This window comes from Salmo trutta, chromosome 38 (genome assembly GCF_901001165.1).
Source record: "Salmo trutta chromosome 38, fSalTru1.1, whole genome shotgun sequence".
In the NCBI taxonomy this organism is placed as follows: domain Eukaryota; kingdom Metazoa; phylum Chordata; class Actinopteri; order Salmoniformes; family Salmonidae; genus Salmo; species Salmo trutta.
In genome coordinates, this window is record NC_042994.1 from 17,740,485 (window position 1) to 17,762,599 (window position 22,115).

Consider the following 22,115-nt stretch of genomic DNA (forward strand, 5'->3'; position numbering starts at 1 on the left):
CAGCGCAGTCTGGCCACTCCGGCAGTTCAGCGCAGTCTGGCCACTCCGGCAGTTCAGCGCAGTCTGGCCACTCCGGCAGTTCAGCGCAGTCTGGCCACTCCGGCAGTTCAGGGCAGTCTGGCCACTCCGGCAGTTCAGGGCAGTCTGGCCACTCCGGCAGTTCAGGGCAGTCTGGCCACTCCGGCAGTTCAGCGCAGTCTGGCCACTCCGGCAGTTCAGCGCAGTCTGGCCACTCCGGCAGTTCAGCGCAGTCTGGCCACTCCGGCAGTTCAGCGCAGTCTGGCCACTCCGGCAGTTCAGCGCAGTCTGGCCACTCCGGCAGTTCAGCGCAGTCTGACCTCTCTGGCGACTGTTGACTGACGGGCAGCTCTGACGACTGTTGACTGGCGGGCAGCTCTGACGACTGTTGACTGGCGGGCAGCTCTGACGACTGTTGACTGGCGGGCAGCTCTGACGACTGTTGACTGGCGGGCAGCTCTGACGACTGTTGACTGGCGGGCAGCTCTGACAACTGTTGACTGGCGGGCAGCTCTGACGACTGTTGACTGGCGGGCAGCTCTGACGACTGTTGACTGGCGGGCAGCTCTGTCGACTGTTGACTGGCGGGCCGCACTGACGACTGTTGACTGACGAGGCTGGGTTCACGCACTTGAAGCCTGGTGCGTGGTGCTGGTACTGGGCGTACCCGATTGTGACCACGCACCTCCATGCTAGTGCGGGGAGCTGGCCTGGGGCTCCATACTTGCCCCGCAACACTCCCCTTGTGCCCCCCCCTAAAAAATTCTTGGGGGTGCCTCTCGGTCTCCCTTACCTCGCCAGCCTTCTTCCGCTGCTTGGTCCTTTGTAGGTGGGGAATTCTGTCACGATTGTCGTCGGTGAAAGAGGACCAAGGCGCAGCGGAAGTGTGGATACTCATGTTTTTAATGTTGAAAACAAAAGGAGTAGAGCATCCACTGAAAACCAATAAACAAAACAATGATCGGTACTCACAATGTGACGGTGTGGCAGGCTATACCAAACACAGCAGTGCTCACAACAATTCCCCACAACCCCAAAGACAAACACACACACCTATATAGGACTTCCAATCAAAGGCAACTATACACACCTGCCTTCAATTGGAAGTCCCAATCATCCAACATTAAACAAACACAAACCACCTGCCACATCCTGACCTAGACTAAGCAATATGCCCTCTGCTGGTCAGGACGTGACAGTGAAGCATTTATTTGGGCTGCAATTTCTGAAGCCGGTAACTCTAATGAACTTATCCTCTGCAGCAGAGGTAACTCTGGATCTTCCTTTCATGAGGACCGCCACAGGAAAGCCAGTTTCATCATAGCGCTTGATGGTTTTTGCGACTGCACTGGAAGAAACTTTGAAAGTTCTTGAAATATTCCATATTGACTGAACTGATTTGATTTGATGATGCCCTAATGAAGGTCATGATGACGTCTGGTGCAATTGGAGATAGTACATGATTCAGCTGAGAGAAGCAACAGGCTTTTTTGATGCCATACATCAATGCATTGTCTGGATTTTCTTCCACAGCCTGATGGTACTTGTAGTTGTCTAGGTCACCCACAGTGCTCAGACTAGTGCTGCGACAACTGGTTCAAGAGGGGCAAATTACTCTTGCTCAGATCAACTATGAGATTGAGAACTTGTTTTATGCCAAACGAGATGTCTTCTAAACCTGTGCCACAATACAAGAGAGTCCAAAGGATGAATGGGCATCTATCTGGAAGTGCATCAGAAAAATGTAAATTTTTCAGTTTTTCCCCCCCAAATGATATAGTCTAATACAAAATGGCAGTGCTTGGGATACCTATCTTCTGCTTCGAGCGATATCTGACATCATCTTGGCCCCAGTCTTAAAAAGACCCTGGATCCAATACAAGGCAGAAAAAGAAATCACTGAATTTCCAGAAGCTGTTTCCAGGGAAGACAATGCTGGGAGCAAACCAACAACAACTGCCTTGGCAACACAACAACACACTGTGAGGACAGAAGAGACGTCCCACTGCATGCACTTCTAAACTTTGCCGTACACTGTTAAGTGCCAGATTCAGAGAAGCCATCAGAGCAAAATACACTGCTCAAAAAAATAAAGGGAACACTTAAACAACACAATGTAACTCCAAGTCAATCACACTTCTGTGAAATCAAACTGTCCACTTAGGAAGCAACACTGATTGACAATACATTTCACATGCTGTGAATGTGCTCTTCACAAATGAAAGCAGGTTCACACTGAGCACATGTGACAGACGTGACAGTCTTGAGATGCCGTGGAGAACGTTCTGCTGCCTGCAACATCCTCCAGCATGACCGGTTTGGCGGTGGGTCAGTCATGGTGTGGGGTGGCATTTCTTTGGGGGGCCGCACAGCCCTCCATGTGCTCGCCAGAGGTAGCCTGACTGCCATTAGGTACCGAGATGAGATCCTCAGACCCCTTGTGAGACCATATGCTGGTGCGGTTGGCCCTGGGTTCCTTCTAATGCAAGACAATGCTAGACCTCATGTGGCTGGAGTGTGTCAGCAGTTCCTGCAAGAGGAAGGCATTGATGCTATGGACTGGCCCACCCGTTCCCCAGACCTGAATCCAATTGAGCACATCTGGGACATCATGTCTCACTCCATCCACCAACGCCACGTTGCACCACAGACTGTCCAAGAGTTGGCGGATGCTTTAGTTCAGGTCTGGGAGGAGATCCCTCAGGAGACCATCCGCCACCTCATCAGGAGCATGCCCAGGCGTTGTAGGGAGGTCATACAGGCACGTGGAGGCCACACACACTACTGAGCCTCATTTTGACTTGTTTTAAGAACATTACATCAAAGTTGGATCAGCCTGTAGTGTGGTTTTCCACTTTAATTTTGAGTGTGACTCCAAATCCAGACCTCCATGGGTTGATAAATTGGATTTCCATTGATTATTTTTGTGTGATTTTGTTGTCAGCACATTCAACTATGTAAAGAAAAAAGTATTTAATAAGATTATTTCATTCATTCAGATCTAGGATGTGTTATTTTAGTGTTCCCTTTATTTTTTTGAGCAGTGTATATCACCAAGACAAAAGTCCATTACAGTGAACAACGTGCAATACAATGTAAGAGACTATCTGGTCATCAACACTGTCCATTCAGAAGAGATCCCTGTGTTCAAGGAAGTGTGTGGAATATACAGTTTCCTTGGTGCTTGTGTGGTAAAGTACTACTACCAGACAGGTTCAACAGCCATCCCCACGCATACATGGTTCAACACAGTCAACAATAGATTGCTATAAGGCCCGGTGAGGAGATAGATTTCCATGGCTTAGATGGATACAGGGACACAAAGGGAAGAGTGTCCATTCCACTCTGCCACTGTATTGCAGTTAGTTAAAATTCATTGACTAACTTATTAAGCACAACGTGCTTTTGTTTTCACATTTTCATATGCTTTTCCTATTGTAATATGCCCTGACCAGAACACTGGCATATTCTTTAGTATATTTTTTCCCCACAGAACACCAAATTGATGAAGAGACATTGTCATTGGACCAAAGAATGGTGGAGCAACTCGTCCCAATAATCAAAGTTCAAATCAAATTCACAAAATGAATGGAGACTCAAAAAAAGATCAAATAGGTTAGTCAATGTATGACTGTTATCTAAATCATCTGTCAGGTGGTTTTTTTCTTTAAGGTTGCTTCCCCTATCATCACCAAGCCTATCGCCAACCTTTTTAACCTGTCTCTCCTTTCTGGGGAGGTTACCATTGCTTGGAAGGCAGCCACGGTTCGTCCTTTATTTCAAGGGGGAGATCAAGCTGATCTTAACTGTTATAGGCCTATTTATATTTTGCCCTGTTTATCAAAAGTGTTGGAAAAACTTGTCGATAATCAACTGACTGGCTTTCTTGATGTCTATAGTATTCTCTCGTTTATGCAATCTGGTTTCCGCTCAGGATGTGGATGTGTCACTGCAACCATAAAGGTCCTCAATGATGTCAGCTTTACCCTTTATTCTAAGCAATACGGTGCTGATATTATTATTGACTTGGCCAAAGCGTTTGATACGGTTGACCATTCCATTCCTGTGGGCCGGCTAAGGAGTATTGGTGTCTCTGTGGGGTCTTTGGGCTGGTTTGCTAACTACCTCAAAGAGTGCAGTGTATAAAGTCAGAAAATCTGCTGTCCCAGCCACTGCCTGTCACCAAGGGAGTACCCAAAGGCTCGATCCTTGGCCCCACACTCTTCTCAATTTACATCAACAACATAGCTCAGGCAGTAGGAAGCTCTCTCATCCATTTATATGCAGATGACACTCAGCTGGCACCTCCCCGGATTTTGTGTTAAATGCTCTACAACAAAGCTATCTTTGTGTCCAACAAGCTTTCAGGTGTGGCAGGTAGCCTAGTGGTTAGAGCGTTGGGTCAGTAACCGAAAGGTTGCTAGATCGAATCCCTTAGCTGTCAAGGTAAAAATCTGTCGTTCAGCCCCTGAACAAGGCAGTTGTGAGAGTTTAGAGCTTGAGGTAGTCACCTCATACAAGTACTTGGGAGTATGGCTAGACAGTACACTGTTCTTCTCTTAGCACATATCAAAGCTGCAGGCTAAAGTTACATCTAATCGCTCCCCTTTCACCCCAGCTGCCAAACTAACCCTGATTCAGATGACCATGCTAGATTACAGAGACATAATTTATAGATTGGCAGGTAAGGGAGGCTAGATATTCTTTACCATTCTACCATCAGATTTGCCACCAATGCTCCTTATAGGACACATCACTGCACTCTATACTCCCTTGTAAACTGGTCATCTCTGTATACCAATCGCAAGACCCACTGGTTGATGCTTATTTATAAAACCCTCTTAGGCCTCACTCCCCCCTATCTGAGATATCTACTGCAGCCCTCATCCTCCACATACAACACTCGTTCTGCCAATCACAATCTGTTAAAGTTCCCCAAAGCACACACATCCCTGGGTCGCTCCTTTTTTCAGTTCGCTGCAGCTAGCGACTGGAACGAGCTGCAACAAACACTCAAACTGGACAGTTTTATCTCAATCTCTTCATTCAAAGACTCAATCATGGACACTCTTACTGACAGTTGTGGCTGCTTTGTGCAATGTATTGTTGTCTCTACCTTCTTGCCCTTTGTGCTGTTGTCTGTACCCAATAATGTTTGTACCATGTTATGTGCTGCTACCATGTTGTGTTGCTATCATGTTGTTGTTATGTTGTGTTGCTACCATGCTGTGTTGTCATGTATTGCTGCCTTGCTATGTTGTTGTTTTAGGTCTTTCTTTATGTAGTGTTGTGTTGTCTCTCTTGTTGTGATGTGTGTTTTGTCCTACATTGTAACGCCCTGGCCATAGAGAAGGGTTTTTTGTTCTTTATTTTGGTTAGGCCAGGGTGTTACATTGGGTGGGTAGTTGTTTCTGTTGTGTGGTTTGCACCGACAGAACTGTTGGCTTTCGTTTTCCCTGTTTGTTTTTTCAAGTGTATCATTAAAAATCATTATGACCACTTACCACGCTGCATCTTGGTGCCCTCTTCCAGACGATCGTTACAGAACTACCCACCACAACTGGATCAAGCAGCGTGCTCGGGAGGAGATGGACACCTGGTCTCATCAGGAGTGGATTGGGAGGAGAGACTGGACTTGGGGCCAGGTGATCGACAGATATCGGAGCCTACCCGGGAAGAACGAGAGGCAGCCCCCAAAAAATGTTGGGGGGGGGGGCACACGGGTAGTTCGGACACGGGTAGTTCGGCTGGACCAGGGGTGAGGCCTGAGTCAACTACCCATGCTTTTCAGGTGCCTGCCTCTCGCACTCTCTCTCAGTACGTCCTGTTCCTGCTCCTCGCACTAGCCTTGTAGTGCCTCCTCCCAGGACCAGGCCTCCAGTGGGTCTCCCCAGCCTGGTGAGTCCTGTGCCTGCGCCCAGAGCCAGGCCTCCTTCATGTCTCCCCAGCCTGGTGAATCCTGGGCCAGAGCCGCCCGCCAGTCCGGAGCCGCCCGCCTGTCCGGAGCCGCCGGGGTCGCCCGCCAGCCGGGCGCAGCCAGGGTCGCCCGCCAGTCCTCCGGCGCAGCTAGGGGCGCCACCTAAGTGGCCGAAGCCAAGGGTGGAGCGGGGTACACGTCCCGCACCCGAGCCGCCGCCGTAGGAAGGCCCACCCGGACCCTCCCCTTCAGAGTCAGGTTTTGCGGCCGGAGTCCGCACCTTTGGGGGGGTACTGTAACGCCCTGGCCATAGAGAGGGGTTTTTTGTTCTTTATTTTGGTTAGGCCAGGATGTTACATTGGGTGGGTAGTTGTTTCTGTTGTGTGGTTTGCACCGACAGAACTGTTGGCTTTCGTTTTCCCTGTTTGTTTTTTCAAGTGTATCATTAAAAATCATTATGACCACTTACCACGCTGCATCTTGGTCCCCTCTTCCAGACGATCGTTACATACATTTATATTGTATTTATTTTTAATTTTAAATCCCAGGCCCCCGTCTCCGCAGGAGCCCTTTTGGTAGGCCATCATTGTAAATAAGAATTTGACTTGCCTAGTTAAATAAAGGTTAAAGAAATAAAAAAATTATTGATTTTATCACATTCATCCTATTCCAATTCTCTGCACTTTTTTTTTCCCGGGCCTGAAAGCACAAAAAAAAGTTCTTAGTTCACAGCTGCAGCAAACAGCCCAGCAAAATGAGCCAGCATCTGTCCAGCAAAATGTCGCAGCAACTGGCCAGCAACAGAACATATCAATCAGCCAAAGAGTCTGACCGTTTGTGTTTAGACCTCGAATTTCCAGAAGTATTAAAATAAAAACTTTTTAAAAAATGTGACGATCTCATCGCCCTACTGTGCGCTCAAAGTGGAGGTCTCAGATTGTGCAGGTGTTGTTCGACTTCATATGTACTTACACTTGGTGAGTATAGTTATGTAGTGACCTGATCTTAGCTTAATGTTAATGATATACGTTCCTCTGTTATGAATCATAATGCTTGTGTGTGTATCATCCTGAGCCCTGTCTCCGTCCTCCATACTCTCCTCCATACTGTCTTGTCATAATCAATGCAGCTGATCGCATAGCACACTCAACTTTTACATGATGATAATCAACGCCTTCCATCAATGTAATTTGTATTACAAACAGAATTGTTAGTCAAAATGTAATCTTGTATGTTTCTCTTTTGCTTTAGGTACTCCACTTCCCAGCAATACATGGATGTGTGCACAGCGCTCATTCAAAAATACCCCTCGTTGAGAGACCACACAGGGAAGGCATATGTAAGAATTCTTCAAATGTCCTACTCACGTTAATTCACACACTAATAACCTTTTTACATCATTGTGCCGACCCAGACCATAATGTGCTGGCTTGGATATTTTTCTTCTCACATTGCTATTCTATCACATTTCCAGCAGCTTAACAAGACCATCTCAAGTCTGCTCTTCTGACCTCCGTCGAAATAATCCGTGATGACATTTCTCCTCTCCACATTACATTTTTTTAAGGAGTCATGGCATGGCCTGATAAAGAATAAATACAAAAAAGAAAGGCAGCCACTTGCTCACATTGCACAAGTACAGGAAATGCAGAAGAGGTTTGGGAGGCAAGGGGGGAAAAAAGTCCAGATGACACCGAAAATGAATCCCCGACCAAAATAGCCAAGGTATCTGCATACAAATAATGGCCCATATTCAGTCGAACCGCTGATCCCAGATCGTTTTTTAAGATCATAAATAATATTGTAAAGGTGGGGGGCCTGATCCTAGATCAGAACTCAGATGCTTTGTGAATACGTTTAGCCTTTTTCTATAAACTTTGTGTTTGATATTGCATGTATCAATATTTTATATTTATATTAGATTTTCTCATATCGAGACTGGTGAGGATTCCTTCAGGCAGAAGTTACATGTTGAAAAGATGCAGGAGTGCCAAGAAAAGAGCAAACATATGTTCCCTACAAGACAAAGTGAAAAGGACTGAAAAAGCGAGAACTTTATATGAAACAACAAGGCACCAATGACATCTTAAACAGTACCTAGCACTCCATTTGTCAGCCATTGTAAAGTCTAATAGAAATAAATGGTAAAAAGCACAACTAATGTAGCATAGTACTCTGAATCCAAGATATATTGATGATGCATTATAAACAAACTGACTTTCAGGTTCTGAGAGATGAGAAGCAAATTCAGTATGGATGTGGACAGGAACATTTTGTCCGGATTCGGCAGTGGAGTTGCTGAATCTCTACAAGACGGCACTTCTCTTACACAGAGGAGGCTCACAAAGGTTTGTTTTTTTCTCTCCACTTTTACTGCATGTAAAATGTACCCTTAACAGTATGCAGCGTTCTAATTCTATTGATTCTAATCCAGATGTTTTATTACACACCCTCCAATTGAAGGTCTGAATGTAACTGCAGACATTTTGCTCCTCCCCTACCTCTTCAAAGAAAATCCAAGTGGGCTGTACATCTCAGACCAGGTATGTATTTCCCAGCAGACAAATAAAGAAATGCCAAGTTAGTTGTACTGTGTAAGGTATGCTGTGCTCAGTTAACTCAATGTTTGAATATGACTTCAGTAACTTTAATTTTTTTTCTTCCATTTTTTTTTACTTCTTACAGTGTTCTTTTTTTCCCCCCGAGCCTGAAAGCAAAGTTCCCATCATCTACCATAAGAATAAAGGGAAAAACACTTTGCGGATGAGAGCCACATCCAACTCCTCCTGGATGGAGAGGAGCTACTCACAAGAGCCGGAGGACATCTCCATGGAGATGCATTTCCCTTCTAATATTGAGTATGCAGCATCAGTGAAAAGAACAATGCTGTTCATTCAGACATCTTCTCGGAATTGATGAGGGGATAAATTATCAACAAATATTGTATGAATGGCAAACTTTTTGCTGTAGTGCAAGATAGGGGAGACCAGAGATTCCTGTGATGTCTGCAAGTGATATTTGTCTGCAAGTGACTTTTAAAGTCAATAAAATGTATTTGTGACTTTACAAGTTTGCCACTTAATGTAATTTGTATTATTATTAATAATAGAATACATGGGACATTAAAGGTTACTACAGGAACCATAACACCCTAAAAAGGTTATTTGAGGAACCTGTTTAAAAAGGTTCCTCAGGGAAAGGTTCCTGGAAGCAGCTTTAGGGTTTCCACCGGTGTGGCAATCTGAGGAACCCCTAAAAGGTGCCTCCAGGAACCTTTCTATTTTAGTGGCCGTGCTTCTATATCCGTAATCAGGTGTGCGTCCTTACTCAACATTGACAGGAGCACTCCAAACAAAAGACAATAAAATTGGCAAAACTCAGAAATGGAATGAAATAAACCAAAACGTGTTTCTTACAAGTGTAGCCTAGGTTGAGCTCTGCAAACAATGTGTCCACTCTGATAGAGAACGGTAAACGACAAAAAAATAATATATTGAATGCATTAACAGAAATTACAGTAACTAAAGAAACATTGTAGATCAGAAATTATGGGAATGAATGGTAAATGTAGGCTACTACTGGTGATATGTAATGGGGAATTGATAGACACTAACATCAAAGGGCAAACAATTCACACAATGAAGTTATGAAACAATGAATGCGCACAAAATGGTTGGAAAGAGCGCATTCTAGACAGAGATGTGCCTTGTGCATCTCAGCCACACTCCCTTTCTTCTTGGACCGTGGCATCCCTGTGGCCTCCTCAATGGATTAGTCCACTGAGACAGGCGCGAATCATACAGGTGTCTCATGAGGAATGAACAAACAAACAAAATCTATCTATTTGCGACAACAACAAAAAAACCATCTTGGTCGACCAACAGCCTATCGACCAAACAATCGACTAAATGGAGTCAGCCCTAGTGTAGGATCATAGCCACATATTCAGAGCTATATTTGCTGGAAAGTTGTAGGTTAATTTGACACCACCTGATGATACCTTAACTGCTGCTAACTCACTAAAGGCCAAGCTATGAAAGGTATCATAGCTCAGGGATGGGAAACTACCACCCCTCATGGGCCTAAATGTCTCCTAGTTCTCATTTGCCCGGTACCTCATTGAGTGAGAGCAATAAGAGTAATTTTGTAATAATTTATTGTATGATGAATTGTTTTATTTATGATGTAAGCTGTTGATACGATCCTAATAAATACAAATACACATATTGCTCACATAGTGCACACTTGGGTTGTGTTCTTTAGGGCACATGACACCAGGGTCTCTTATTGGACAAGTTCAGATGTTCCCTTCCCGTTTCACTTCATTTTGGACAGTTCTCTTCTGTTTCATGCCAAATGAACACAACCCAAGTGTTTCCTTCTCCTACATCGATTGGTCTCCTCTGGCTGAATAGATATTGCGCTGTGTTTTCGTCCCAGTTTAAGTGCTGTACAGTTATCTCATGGATTTCGGAATATTGCTTAAACTTCCAATCCGGTTTCCTGGCTACCCAAACTCCTTGCTCCGGCCAAACGTTATGCAACGGAAGCGGAATAATTCAGTTTGAGTCATCAGGCAACCAATCCGGACCTTTGCGGATCACAACCAGAGGACAAGGACCTTGTTTCCGTCTTCGATGGAGTAGAACTGCAGCGGTTTCAGGTCGTTGTCGATCTCAATCTCTTTGCCCTCCAGCTGAGGAAAGACAAATGCCGTTTTAGGGAGTCCCTTCCACTGCTATGAAAGTGATAGTGTACCATTGGTCTATTAAACAGATTCACATATGAGTGGCGAGTATGGTTACACCTAATAAAACTAGACTAGACCCCTTTACCTTTGAGGTAGTATAGGGCAGTTGCTGTTGTCAGTAAACGTCTTTACCTTTGAGCTAGTGTAGGAGAGTTTCAACTCAGCACCTGGTATCTTTAGCAGTCTGTAGAGCAGCCCCTTCACTTTCTGAAACATCATGGAATCTAAAACACATCAAAAGAGTGTTTTATTAAAATACAATAGGTTACCGTCACTTCAATTGCTCTTACACAGAAGGTCACACACAGATGGTACCATTTCATTAAGATCTTACATGCATGATCTCCCATTGGCACAAAGAGATTGAAGAGTATAAAAACAGTTGATAAGTGCAACTATTTATCCAAACAGCACTTTATAATTTGGAGTGCCATTTTCACGTGGGTCTACAGTCAACAGCAGACAACTTTATGCAGTGTGCATGCTGCCCAAAACATTGCCTAAGTGCAAAAAATCCAAAGTCTGCGGTTGTTGGATGTAGAGCTCGAAACACACTGTTCAAAAACGTCCCCAACACGTTTCCTATTGCCTAGTAAAGTATCTCTTACTATAATTCGACACAGGTATCGAGGATGTTAACTAGATTTTCTTTCATTTTCAGCCCCTCAATGAAAAAAATACCTTTGGCACAGGTATATCCTTTCCCCACTATCGTGCTGAACGGAACCAAACTGTGCTGGCTCTGACATTTTCTTTTCACATTGTGCGTTTCAGTAACTACGCTGGCGATGAGTAACCAGGCCAGCTCAGTTCAGTATTGTGAAGTCTTTTTATTGGAGATCGGGGTCCCGACCTTACATATTTTGTATTGTTATTTCAAAGCACAGTCAGAAATGACAGAGGGAGAAACAATAAGAGGGACAAAAATTTGCCAGGGGGTATATGTGGTCTGGAGTCGGAGTCCGGCACATCCATGCACATCTCAATTAATTTGCTTAGCCATCACACATAATGTAATAATTATAATAATATTACATGCTATCTAATTAGCTGATGAAGTCAGGTGGGAGTCTTTACCTGGGAGTTTCTTCACCACAGATTTTCGGTCCGTCTCATCCGGAGAAACAAATGTTATGCCTGGTGGTGTCACAGGCGTCGTATTGAAGAGACCAAGGCGCAGCGTGTTGAGTGCTCATCTTTACTTTTAATGAAAACACTTAACAAAGGAAAATAAAAAAAACGACAGCCAAACAGTTCTGTCAGGTAAACTAACAAACTAAACAGAAAGCAACTACCCACAAAGGAAAAACAGGCTGCCTAAGTATGGCTTCCAATCAGAGACAACGATAGGTTCCTACCTCTGATTGGAAACCATACCCGGCCAAAACATAGAAAATAAAACATAGAATGCCCACCCACCTATCACACCCTGGCCTAGCTAAACAGAGAAAACACAGCTCTCCTAGGTCCGAGCGTGACAGGTGGGGGAAGTTTGAAATTCTATTTTACTCTTACGAACTAATGCAATTTTGATACTCTGACTGTGTTGTGTTTATTGGGTCACAGCACATTACAGGTTATTATTACAGGTTATTACCAAATCATTCAAAAAAGACCTAATTCATTCATAATCCTGGTCTTGGGGGACACATTTTAGTGTTTGCCCTAGACAGCCGATTACACTTATTAAATGTTTGATAATAAGTTTATTAGTGGAATCAGGTGTGTAGTGCTAGGACAAAAAACCCAGGACCAGGATTAAGAAACACTGCTCTACGCAAATGTGTGCGAACATCTTGCAGTAGTCCAGCTCTGCCCCCCTCCTGTCCTCAGGCAGGATCTACAGGTAACCACAGTAACATGGAAAGAGAATGGAGGATTTCAGCAAGCACATCTGCAAACATTGATGGACTCATAGGGGGGGATATGAGAAGGAAACATATATAGCTTTAAAGGAACATTTCACAATGTCTAGATGAAACCACGTCCCATGGCGTGTAGATGCAGCTACTACATGCCTCAAATATCGAATGAAGATATAGTAAGCATTGTCTAATTTCCTGGTTTTCTTCGGTGCATATCTTTTCCATTCATTTGGGATGGAGGCATATAGCTGGATCTATCACAGCTATCACTTTACGCTTGCGCACAGTGGCTGACCATTAGTCGCACCAGTATATATTGCATGTCGGCCATGTGGGGTGCAACTGTAAGGAGCTGGGTCTGTCTTTCAGACCCGGGTGTATTAAAATGGCGCTTAATGAACACATCCCGGTTTGGCGGCAGCGTTAAATGGAGGACGGGGCCTCACCGTCCACCTGTTGGGGGCCTCCAGCCGGCCCACGCTGGCGATGAGCAGCTGCATGGCTGTGCCGGGGTTCCTCTCCCGGCTCAGCAGGGGGTTCTGCCGACGTGACAACCGGACCAGGCTCTGCAGCTTCTCTAGCTCGTTTATTACCGACCACTGTGTGTGTGTGTGTCAGTGACTGAATGAGATTGTAAGAGTGTGTGTCAGTGAGGGTGTGGTTTTTATTGTTGTATGTATTGCAGTGTCAGTGTGTTTGTGTGTAAGCACAAGGGGGTGTATGTATAGGGTTTAGAAAGAGAGCAAGAGGGGAGATAAAGGGTCGAGTTACATGTGAAAACTTTCTCTCCCCCCACTACCTATCTTTACAGAACAAGTATTCACTTTTTGCAGACTAACGCTAGTGACATTCATCAAATTAGTTTAGTAATTCATCATTCATATATCCAGATACATATCATTAAAATAAAATCTCTCTTAGAAGAGAGACCTTACTAACAGATAGGGATGAAACGGTTACCGGTTTCACGATAAACCACGGTTAAATTCCCGACGGTTAGTATTACCATTTGAAATTTGAATGATCATTAATACCGTGTTTGATTACAGAGGTTTGAAAAACTCACGGTAAATACTGTCGAGCATCAAAGTTAGCGAGTCTGACGCAGGCGCAGCATGCAACGTGGGGTTTGTTTTGTGTTACAACATGGCGAAAGGCAATGACAGAGCTCTGAAGTGTGGTCGTATTTTGGGTTTTACAAGAGTGCTGAGGGAAACTTAAATCGAAGATGGTCACCCTGTCTGCAGAACATGCAAAAAAATGAGAAAATCTCTGCGAAAGGGGGCAACACTTTTAATCTCGAGTCATCTTCGTGACCACCACCCACTACTTTATAGCGAATGCAAGGTAAGTTCACTTTTAGCTCAATGCATGATGTGGGGACTTCGGAATGGGGGAAAATGTCATGGTTTGTCTGTCAAACTTGCTAATAGCATGTCAATAATGTAAACTGAAGCTTTCAGTGTTACCTACTCTTGTAAAAACACCACACGTTGTTCTGCTGCTGTATGCGTCGTGTGTCTGCAGACTCTATACGCCCATTGCACCGTGTTATGTAGTTTAGTCACCCAAACAACATTTTGTTCAGTTAAAATCCGGCAGTCGTCGACTTGGTTGTAAAAGTGTTCCAACAGGAGAAACACTAGACTCCTATACAAGACTCCTGTATTCATGTCAATTGTTGGGCTCATTGCAATTACTATCACTGTCTTCTTAAGACTGATTTGTATTTATGTAAATTGTGCATGAGGTCATTGCATATACTCAAATGCAACACAGAAGACTGACTGTGTGTGTGTGTGTGTGTGTGTGTGTGTGTGTGTGAGTGAGAGAGAGAGAGAGAGGGTGAATAATAATAATACATTTATTTATTTTTATTTTATTTCACCTTTATTTAACCAGGTAGGCAAGTTGAGAACAAGATCTCATTTACAATTGCGACCTGGCCAAGATAAAGCAAAGCAGTTCGACAACAACAGAGTTACACATGGAGTAAAACAAATATACAGTCAATAATACAGTAGAAAAATAAGTCTATGTACAATGTGAGCAAATGAGGTGAGATAAGGGAGGTAAAGGCAAAAAAGACCATGGTGGCAAAGTAAATACAATATAGCAAGTAAAACACTGGAATGGTAGATTTGTAGTAGAAGAAAGTGCAAAGTAGAAATAATGGGGTGCAAAGGAGCAAAATAAAATAAATAAATACAGTAGGGGAAGAGGTAGTTGTTTGGGCTAAATTATAGATGGGCTATGTACAGGTGCAGTGATCTGTGAGCTGCTCTGACAGCTGGTGCTGAAAGCTAGTGAGGGAGATAAGTGTTTCCAGTTTCAGAGATTTTTGTAGTTCGTTCCAGTCATTGGCAACAGAGAACAGGAAAGAGAGATGGCCAAAGGAGGTATTGGCTTTGGGGGTGATGAGAGATATACCTGCTGGAGCGCGTGCTACAGGTGGGTGCTGCTATGGTGACCAGTGAGCGGAGATAAGGGGGGACTTTACCTAGCAGGGTGTAGTAGTAATAATAATACATGTTCCATTCCCTTGTTTACAGAGTGGGCGTGCAGCAGGCAAACCCAGTGATGCTACTGGTCCCTCATCTACAGTTGTGACACAGATACTCAAGCAAGCATTTAAAAAGGCAGGCTGCTTATGCACCCACATAAAAAAAATGCTCAAGACCTCACTGCAGCCCTTTCATATTACATTGCAAAGGACATGATGCCATTTCAAATTGTTGAGAGGCCTGGCTTTCTGAGTCTGATGTAGGTTGCCGTGCCTCACTAAAAAGTGCCATCACAAACATTTTCCAAGACTGAAATCCCAAACCTGTACAACCAGGTTAAAGCTGATGTTGGAAAAGGTTTGGCTCAAGGCACATGGTTTACTGCAACTACTGACCTCTGGACCAGTGAAAGCAGGGGGTGGTCAACCCTACATCACCTTCACTATCCATTACCTCACCCCAGACTGGCAACTGGAATCAAACTGCCTGGAAACACAGTTCTTCCCAGAAGATCACTCAGCTCACAACAGAGAGTTTTTTGAGAATATGCTGGAAGAGTGGGGGATCAACAAGAAAGACCTGGTCTGCATAACCACAGACAACGCAACAAACATGATCAAGGCTTTTGAAGAGTTCCCAGATCTGTGGCTTGGGTGCTTTGGCCATAATTTGAACCTGGCCATCTCAAAGGCGCTGAAAATTCAGAGAGTTGACACAGCAGGTCAAGGAGCTCACGGAGCTGGAAGAGAATGAGAGAACTGAGAGAAAAGCAAGCTGCCCTCAACTTGCCACAGAAGGCTCTGATCCATGTGGTGACCCAATGGGGATCTAAACACAAGATGCTTGAGCGTTTCCTCAGCCAACAGCAGCCAGTCTGTGCGACACTGGCTGGTGAAAAGAGGAACATGGCATCTGATGTCCAAGGATACCGACATAAGTGTCATGGAGCAACTGTGCCAGCTCCTTGAACCTCTGAGGAAGTTTACAGATGCACTTGCCTCAGACACTGTCAGCCATCAAGCCTGTCCTGGACCACATCACCCGTGATGTTCTGGTGGAAAAGGATACGGAGCCATCCCTGACAAAGGAGATGAAAAGGGTAATGAGAGAAGACCGTAATCCCTTTTCAATTTTCGCCTAAAATGACATACCCAAGTCTAACTGCCTGTAGCAATGGCCCTGAAGCAAGGACATGCATATTCTTGGTACCATTTGAAAAGAAACACTTAAGTTTATGGAAATGTGAAAGGAATGTAGGAGAACACAATAGATCTGGTAAAAGATAATACAAAGAAGGGAAAAAAATGTTATTTTGTATTTTTTTGTACCATCTTTGAAATGCAAGAGAAAGGCCATAATGTATTATTCCAGCCCAGGTGCACTTTAGGTTTTGGCCACTAGATGGCAGCAGTGTATGTGCAACGTTTTAGACTGATCCAATGAACCACTGCATTTCTGTTCAAAATGTTGTATCAAGACTGCCCAAATGTGCCTAATTTGTTAATTAATAACTTTTCATGTCAAAATTAGGCACTCAAACAATAGCATGGTATTCTTTCACTGTAATAGCTACTGTAAATTGGACAGTGCAGTTAGATTAACAAGAATTTAAGCTTTCTGCCAATATCAGATATGTCTATGTCCTGGAAGATTTTCTTGTTACTTACAACCTCACGCTAATCGCATTAGCCTACGTTAGCTCAACCGTCCCGTGGAAGGGACACCGATCCCGAAGAAGTTTAACAACAGATGCAAAGAGAGTCATGCACATGGCTTGTTTTGTTGACCCACGCTCCAAAAGGAGCTTTTTAGATGAGCCTGAGGCTGCAAAAGTTGACACTGACAGCTGTGTCCAGGAGGCCTTGAAGCTGGCAGCTGCACAAGTCAGGGAAGAACCTCAAAGCACCAGCAGCACCTCCACCACAGCGGCATCGGAGGGGAAAGGCCTGGCTGGATTGCTGAGAAATATCACCTCTGTTGCCTTGTTGAGGTAAAGAGGGTCAGATTCCGACCATCCCAGAAGACAGAGTGAAAGAAGAGATCAAGGTCTACCTGTCTCTGCCACCCATTCCAGTAGAAGAGGATCCACTGGTGTGGTGGAGGGGCCCCACCCATTCCAGCAGAAGAGGATCCACTGGTGTGGTGGAGGGGCCATGTATCAGAGCTGTCTCACCTTGCCAGGGTTGCCAGGAAGCTTTTGTGCATCCCAGCAACCAGCGTATCATCAGAGTGTTCAGTGCCAGTGGGCACATTGTCTCCCCTCGCAGATCACTACTTTAACCAGACAAAGTAAATATGCTGACATTTTTACATTTCATTCTCAAGTGAACAAAGATGCATGCATACAGGATGTTAGGCCAGCAGCACCTTATTTCTGTAAGAAGGAGAGAACGGCCATACAATCAGTGCTGTTCATTTGATTGGTTTACATATTGTGTTGTTATTTTAATGTCAACACCTGCACATTGGATTTGTTTATATATGGTTGTATTGTTCTTACATGCACATTGCTTTACTTGTGTTGCTCTTATATGCACATTTGATTTGCTTACTTAAAGTTGTGTTCATTTAAACTTGCACTAGGGAAACTTACCTCTCATGGCGCCATCTTTAATGTTATTATTTTAATGTTTATGCACACAAAGTGCATAGTGCTGCTCATTTTATGTTGTTTGTTAGTTTTCAATATAAAACTTGGTGAAATGATTTCAGTGTGTGTGTGTATCAGTACTTTTTGAACATTTCTAGCACATTTTAACAATACCGTGATAATTTGTCACAATCGTGATATGAAATGTTCATACCGTTTCATCTCCATTCACAGACAATACTCACCTCTGAAATGTTGTTGCTATTAACTGAGAATTTTCAGGGCAGGAAACATTGCTGTTTTGCAACCTTCAGAAGACATAAAAAAATACTAGTATACTCAATGTTGATCTTTCACTCTTACAGTTTTACACATTGTGAAATACCTGTCATCAAAACACATATCCATATGCATGTTCTGAAATCTTGTTCAAATATCTCTACTGATATGTTAATTCAACTTGACTTCCATTAACAAACACAAAAAAATATAACGTTTTCAAAAAAGTGTGGATGTAAACTTTACCAGGCAGTGCGTCATCAAACCTCAAGGTTGACAAACCAGTCTTAGACATATTTAGATTCTCCATTCTAAAATTCATGAAAATCATGGATGTAAAAGGTTATTTTATTGTAAATTCCATGATAAATGCTACATAAGTTATTACAAATGCTTATTCATCGAAATGCTAATGTTAAGCAAATAATGAAATACTCATTTATTAGGATAATAGTATGCATACAAAAAAAATGTTTTGTTGATTATTGCTCATGAAAGTAAAGTGAAGTACTCCCAAGAACTGTCAATGCACAAGTCGAAGCTAACGACAGGGCTATGTCATTTTGTCATAAGACGTAGAGAACTGTTATGACAAGTGTCTGTGTTGGTAGGGTTATGCTCGATCTTACCTTGGCAATACTCAGTACGGTTCCATCAACCAAAGGGTTTGTTGAGAGACCCAAAACTGCCAAGGACTGTAAGACATTGTTTGGCCTGCGTGAAAAAGGCGGAAATACAAGTCAGTCCTATATGTTGTTTTAGAAATTTAAAAAAACTACATCGGAAGGGAGACCCAAAACGGCTAAAACCTTACCTCTGCAGTTCAGTGATGTCATTCTCAGAGACGTAGAGCTCTTCCAGCAGTGGCCACATGGGGGCGCACTCAAGCAGCTAACAGACCAACACCAAAGGGAGAGGGGGTAAAGAGACTCAGCATATAGAGAAGTTTTTCTCATTTCATTAGGCCTTCACAGGTTTGCACCAGCTCGTTAATTAACATATCGTGCACTGCAACTTAATTATCTATTACCGTATTAACTGGTACAAAAACACCTTTCAAAATAAAATCAGCCTGCAAAATAGAATTTTCTTCAGATGGGATCGATCTGAATTAATCTTTCATCAATTCCTCACATCCTATTTCCTTGCCTCCTTCTCAACCATATTGGTGGATAAGGTCCAAGGTTCTTTTCCTCCAGCCTTCTTCTCCAATGGGTTTTGAGGATGTAAGCATAGAGGATGCAAGGAATTGAGGAAAGATGAATTGAGAAAGAGACCCATAATGCCTGAGGGAACGGTACAGGGGGGTGGCTGTCACCTGAGGCCACGTGAGGGCGCAGTTGGTGAGGGAGAGGACCGTGAGGCAGGGGAAGGCCCGAGGTCGCACCGTAGGGTTGGAAGGCACACGCAGTCTGTTGTGGCTGAGGGGACAGAGGACGAGAGAGAGACACGTCAATGAGGGGATCAGAGTTTGAGAAAAGTCAGACACAAAAACACACACCATTATTCGGTGTGATCTACCTGAGATGAAGCTCTTTGAGTTCCTCCATCTGCTCCGTGATGGCCATCACGTCGTCCCAGCAGCACAGGAGGTTCCCACACAGGTCCAACATCAGCACGTCTGGCAGTGACCATTAAGGATGAAGTAGTAGCGCACCATCAGCTAAATGTCCAATCAATGCTTCCCCCAAACTAATTCAATTGGGTGGGTGGACCGTACATTTACTAACAGGACATGGGCCTGCGTCCCAAATAACACGCATTCGCTAAAGTGCACTACTTTTGACCAGAGCCCTAGTCAAAAGTAGTGCACTATATAGGGGAAAGGGGTGCCATTTGGGACACAAACATGGTGTAATGTAGCTACATATCACAGTAAGTCCAGGTCAGAGAAGTGCACTCAAGTATTATTAACATTAACAATTTTGTGGCCTCCCGAGTGGCGCAGCATCGCAGTTGCTAGCAGTGCCACTAGAGATCCTGGCTCTGTCACAGCAGGCCGCGACCGGGAGACCCATGGGGCGGCGCACAATTGGCTCAGCGTTGTCCGGGTTAGGGGAGCGTTTGGCCGGCAGTGATGTCCTTGTCCCATCGCGCTCTAGCGATTCCAGTGGCGGCCCGGGCGCATGCACGCTGACAGGGTCGCCAGGTGTATGGCGTTTCCTCCGACACGTCTGTGAGGCTGGCTTCTGGGTTAAGCGGGCATTGTGTCAAGAAGCAGCGCGGCTTGGCTGGGTTGTGGTTCGGAGGACGCATGGCTCTCGACCTTCACCTCTCCCGAGTCCGTACGGGAGTTGCAGCGATGAGACAAGACTAACTACCAATTGGATACCATGAAATTTGGGAGAAAAATGGGTTTAAAAATAAATAATTAAAATGAACAAAAATTATAGTAGTATCGTTGAGACATGGGCACTTATTTAACTAATTAAAAGCTACTAAATTAAAGGATACGGGGAGTGGTGTTTCGGATTTCGTTTGCAGGGCCCGGGCTGGAAACATCGCGTAACCTAAGTGCAACATCGGTGAGGTTTTTCACCCTGCGGAGAAGCACAGATGATAACAACGCTTTCCACTGAATAAGTACAGATGACTGCACATCAGAAGTGCAAATTCTGTTGGAGAGTGGTGCAGTTCAACTATTTATTAATATTTATTTATTTAACCAGGGAATACCCTTTAGGTTAGAAACCTCTTTTTGGGACCTGATACTGGCATCTTCTGGTATAGCTGGCATGCTTTAACAATATTCCTTAACTATTGCAAACAGTACATATGGAGTTGACTGTACAAATAAGCCCACTTTGGGACAGATTCCCTAAATCAAATTAAGCCTAGTCCTGGACTAAAATGTCCTCTCACTCTCGGGCTCCAAAGCCTTGTTCTGTTTCTCCGAGATGGCCTCGAAGCACACCATCTCCACCGTCCTCGTGGAGATCTGGATCTCCTCTCCTAAGACCTGCTGGACCTCCATCTCGTAACGCCGCCTGATGGCCGTCAGGTAGTCCACCCCGAAGCTGGCCTTCTTGGGCCGGACGAAAGAGCCTCCCTTCGGATGCCTTAGGTGGGGTGGAGGGGGGAGAGAACCAAAAACACATATGGCCACATTCCAAACCAAAACAAATGCCTGTTTCCTTTTTTTGAGGGTGGAGACTTCATTTTTGCCAGAATTTCAATTTCTGACACGTATGAACACAGAAATAAATCACGCAGCTGACCAAATTACGGAAGATTTTACTTATGGGTTAACAGTAATTAGGATGACACCCATGTCATGCTACCATCATGGAGATACTTGATATGGTTTACTTTACCTTCACGTGAAGTAGTGGACACCTTCATGGCTTCCATTGTGTTTGCCTCGATCAGGGTTGTCCCACTCCACACCAAGCCACAACCCTAAGCACAGAGGAATTGGTAAGCACAGGCATTGAATAAGTACTTGGTTATAGTGCATGGCCAAGAATAATTGCGCATTTCTCTCAAACAGTGCTGCCACACACACTGTGGATAACGCTTATGTTATTTTGCCTATTATATCGATATCCCAAGCCGTCTGTAGCTAGTTAGCTTACCCGCAGCTGGTGGTACAGTGCCAACAAACCGCACCGTGCCACGCTCCCCTTCACAAGCCACACGTCTGCCCACTGCGTCTGATGGAAGGCACTCGTCCATGGTGGTGGGTTGTGTCTGGTCAGAGACTCTCATTGAACTCACTGAATCTATAACGTTGGGTATTTGTCTACCTATATATGTGCAATGAAAAAGAATGAGCAGGTAAAGCCTTCTGTACTTACTTGCTGTACTTTGACAGTGCTATTTAAGAAAGCATTAGGTAGTAACGTTAGCTAGCTAAAATACTTGCTGTCACGTCAACTCCCAAGAAACTGTGATGTTGTTTAGCTTTATTTGATTGGCTACTATAGCTAGATTAGCTACAACAAACATCTTCACTGCCCATGAAACACGAGGACCACAGAATGGATATGCTGTTATTTCCAAATATGTGTCTGATTTAAGGTAACTTTCAAAGAGTTGGTCATATTTCGAAGCAGCATAAATAATCACAGCTCACAAACCCCGACAGGAAGTAACTGAATATGATGATGCACACGTTTGCCGTACAAGTTTCATAGATTATTAATGATTAAGTTATCGGCAATAAACGTTATTTTAGTGTCATTATTTAAAT

General features: G+C 44.1%; 1 protein-coding gene and 1 long non-coding RNA gene across 3 annotated transcripts; both read right to left on the minus strand.

Annotated features, from left to right (window-relative positions):
• Nucleotides 1–10,505: 10,505 nt before the first annotated feature.
• On the minus strand, nt 10,506–11,169 carry LOC115177727 (uncharacterized). The gene is made up of 3 exons (XR_003872470.1): nt 11,020–11,169; nt 10,818–10,909; nt 10,506–10,631 (listed from the first exon to the last, which is right to left on the minus strand). It is a non-coding gene; the product is annotated as an uncharacterized LOC115177727 (long non-coding RNA).
• A 6,197-nt stretch (nt 11,170–17,366) lies between these two features.
• On the minus strand, nt 17,367–22,002 carry LOC115177726 (tubulin-specific chaperone E). 2 transcript variants are annotated; one of them, XM_029738664.1, is made up of 9 exons: nt 21,499–22,002; nt 21,238–21,322; nt 20,378–20,982; nt 19,445–19,544; nt 19,242–19,344; nt 18,738–18,814; nt 18,553–18,637; nt 18,170–18,234; nt 17,367–17,952 (listed from the first exon to the last, which is right to left on the minus strand). In XM_029738664.1, the coding sequence occupies exons 4-8, from the start codon at nt 19,534–19,536 to the stop codon at nt 18,211–18,213; spliced, it is 381 nt and encodes a 126-aa protein (XP_029594524.1). In that variant the 5' UTR covers nt 19,537–19,544; nt 20,378–20,982; nt 21,238–21,322; nt 21,499–22,002; the 3' UTR covers nt 17,367–17,952; nt 18,170–18,210. The 2 variants fall into 2 exon arrangements, with proteins under 2 accessions (XP_029594524.1, XP_029594523.1); XM_029738663.1 differs by having other exon boundaries at nt 17,367–18,637.
• Between the last annotated feature and the right edge of the window lie 113 nt (nt 22,003–22,115).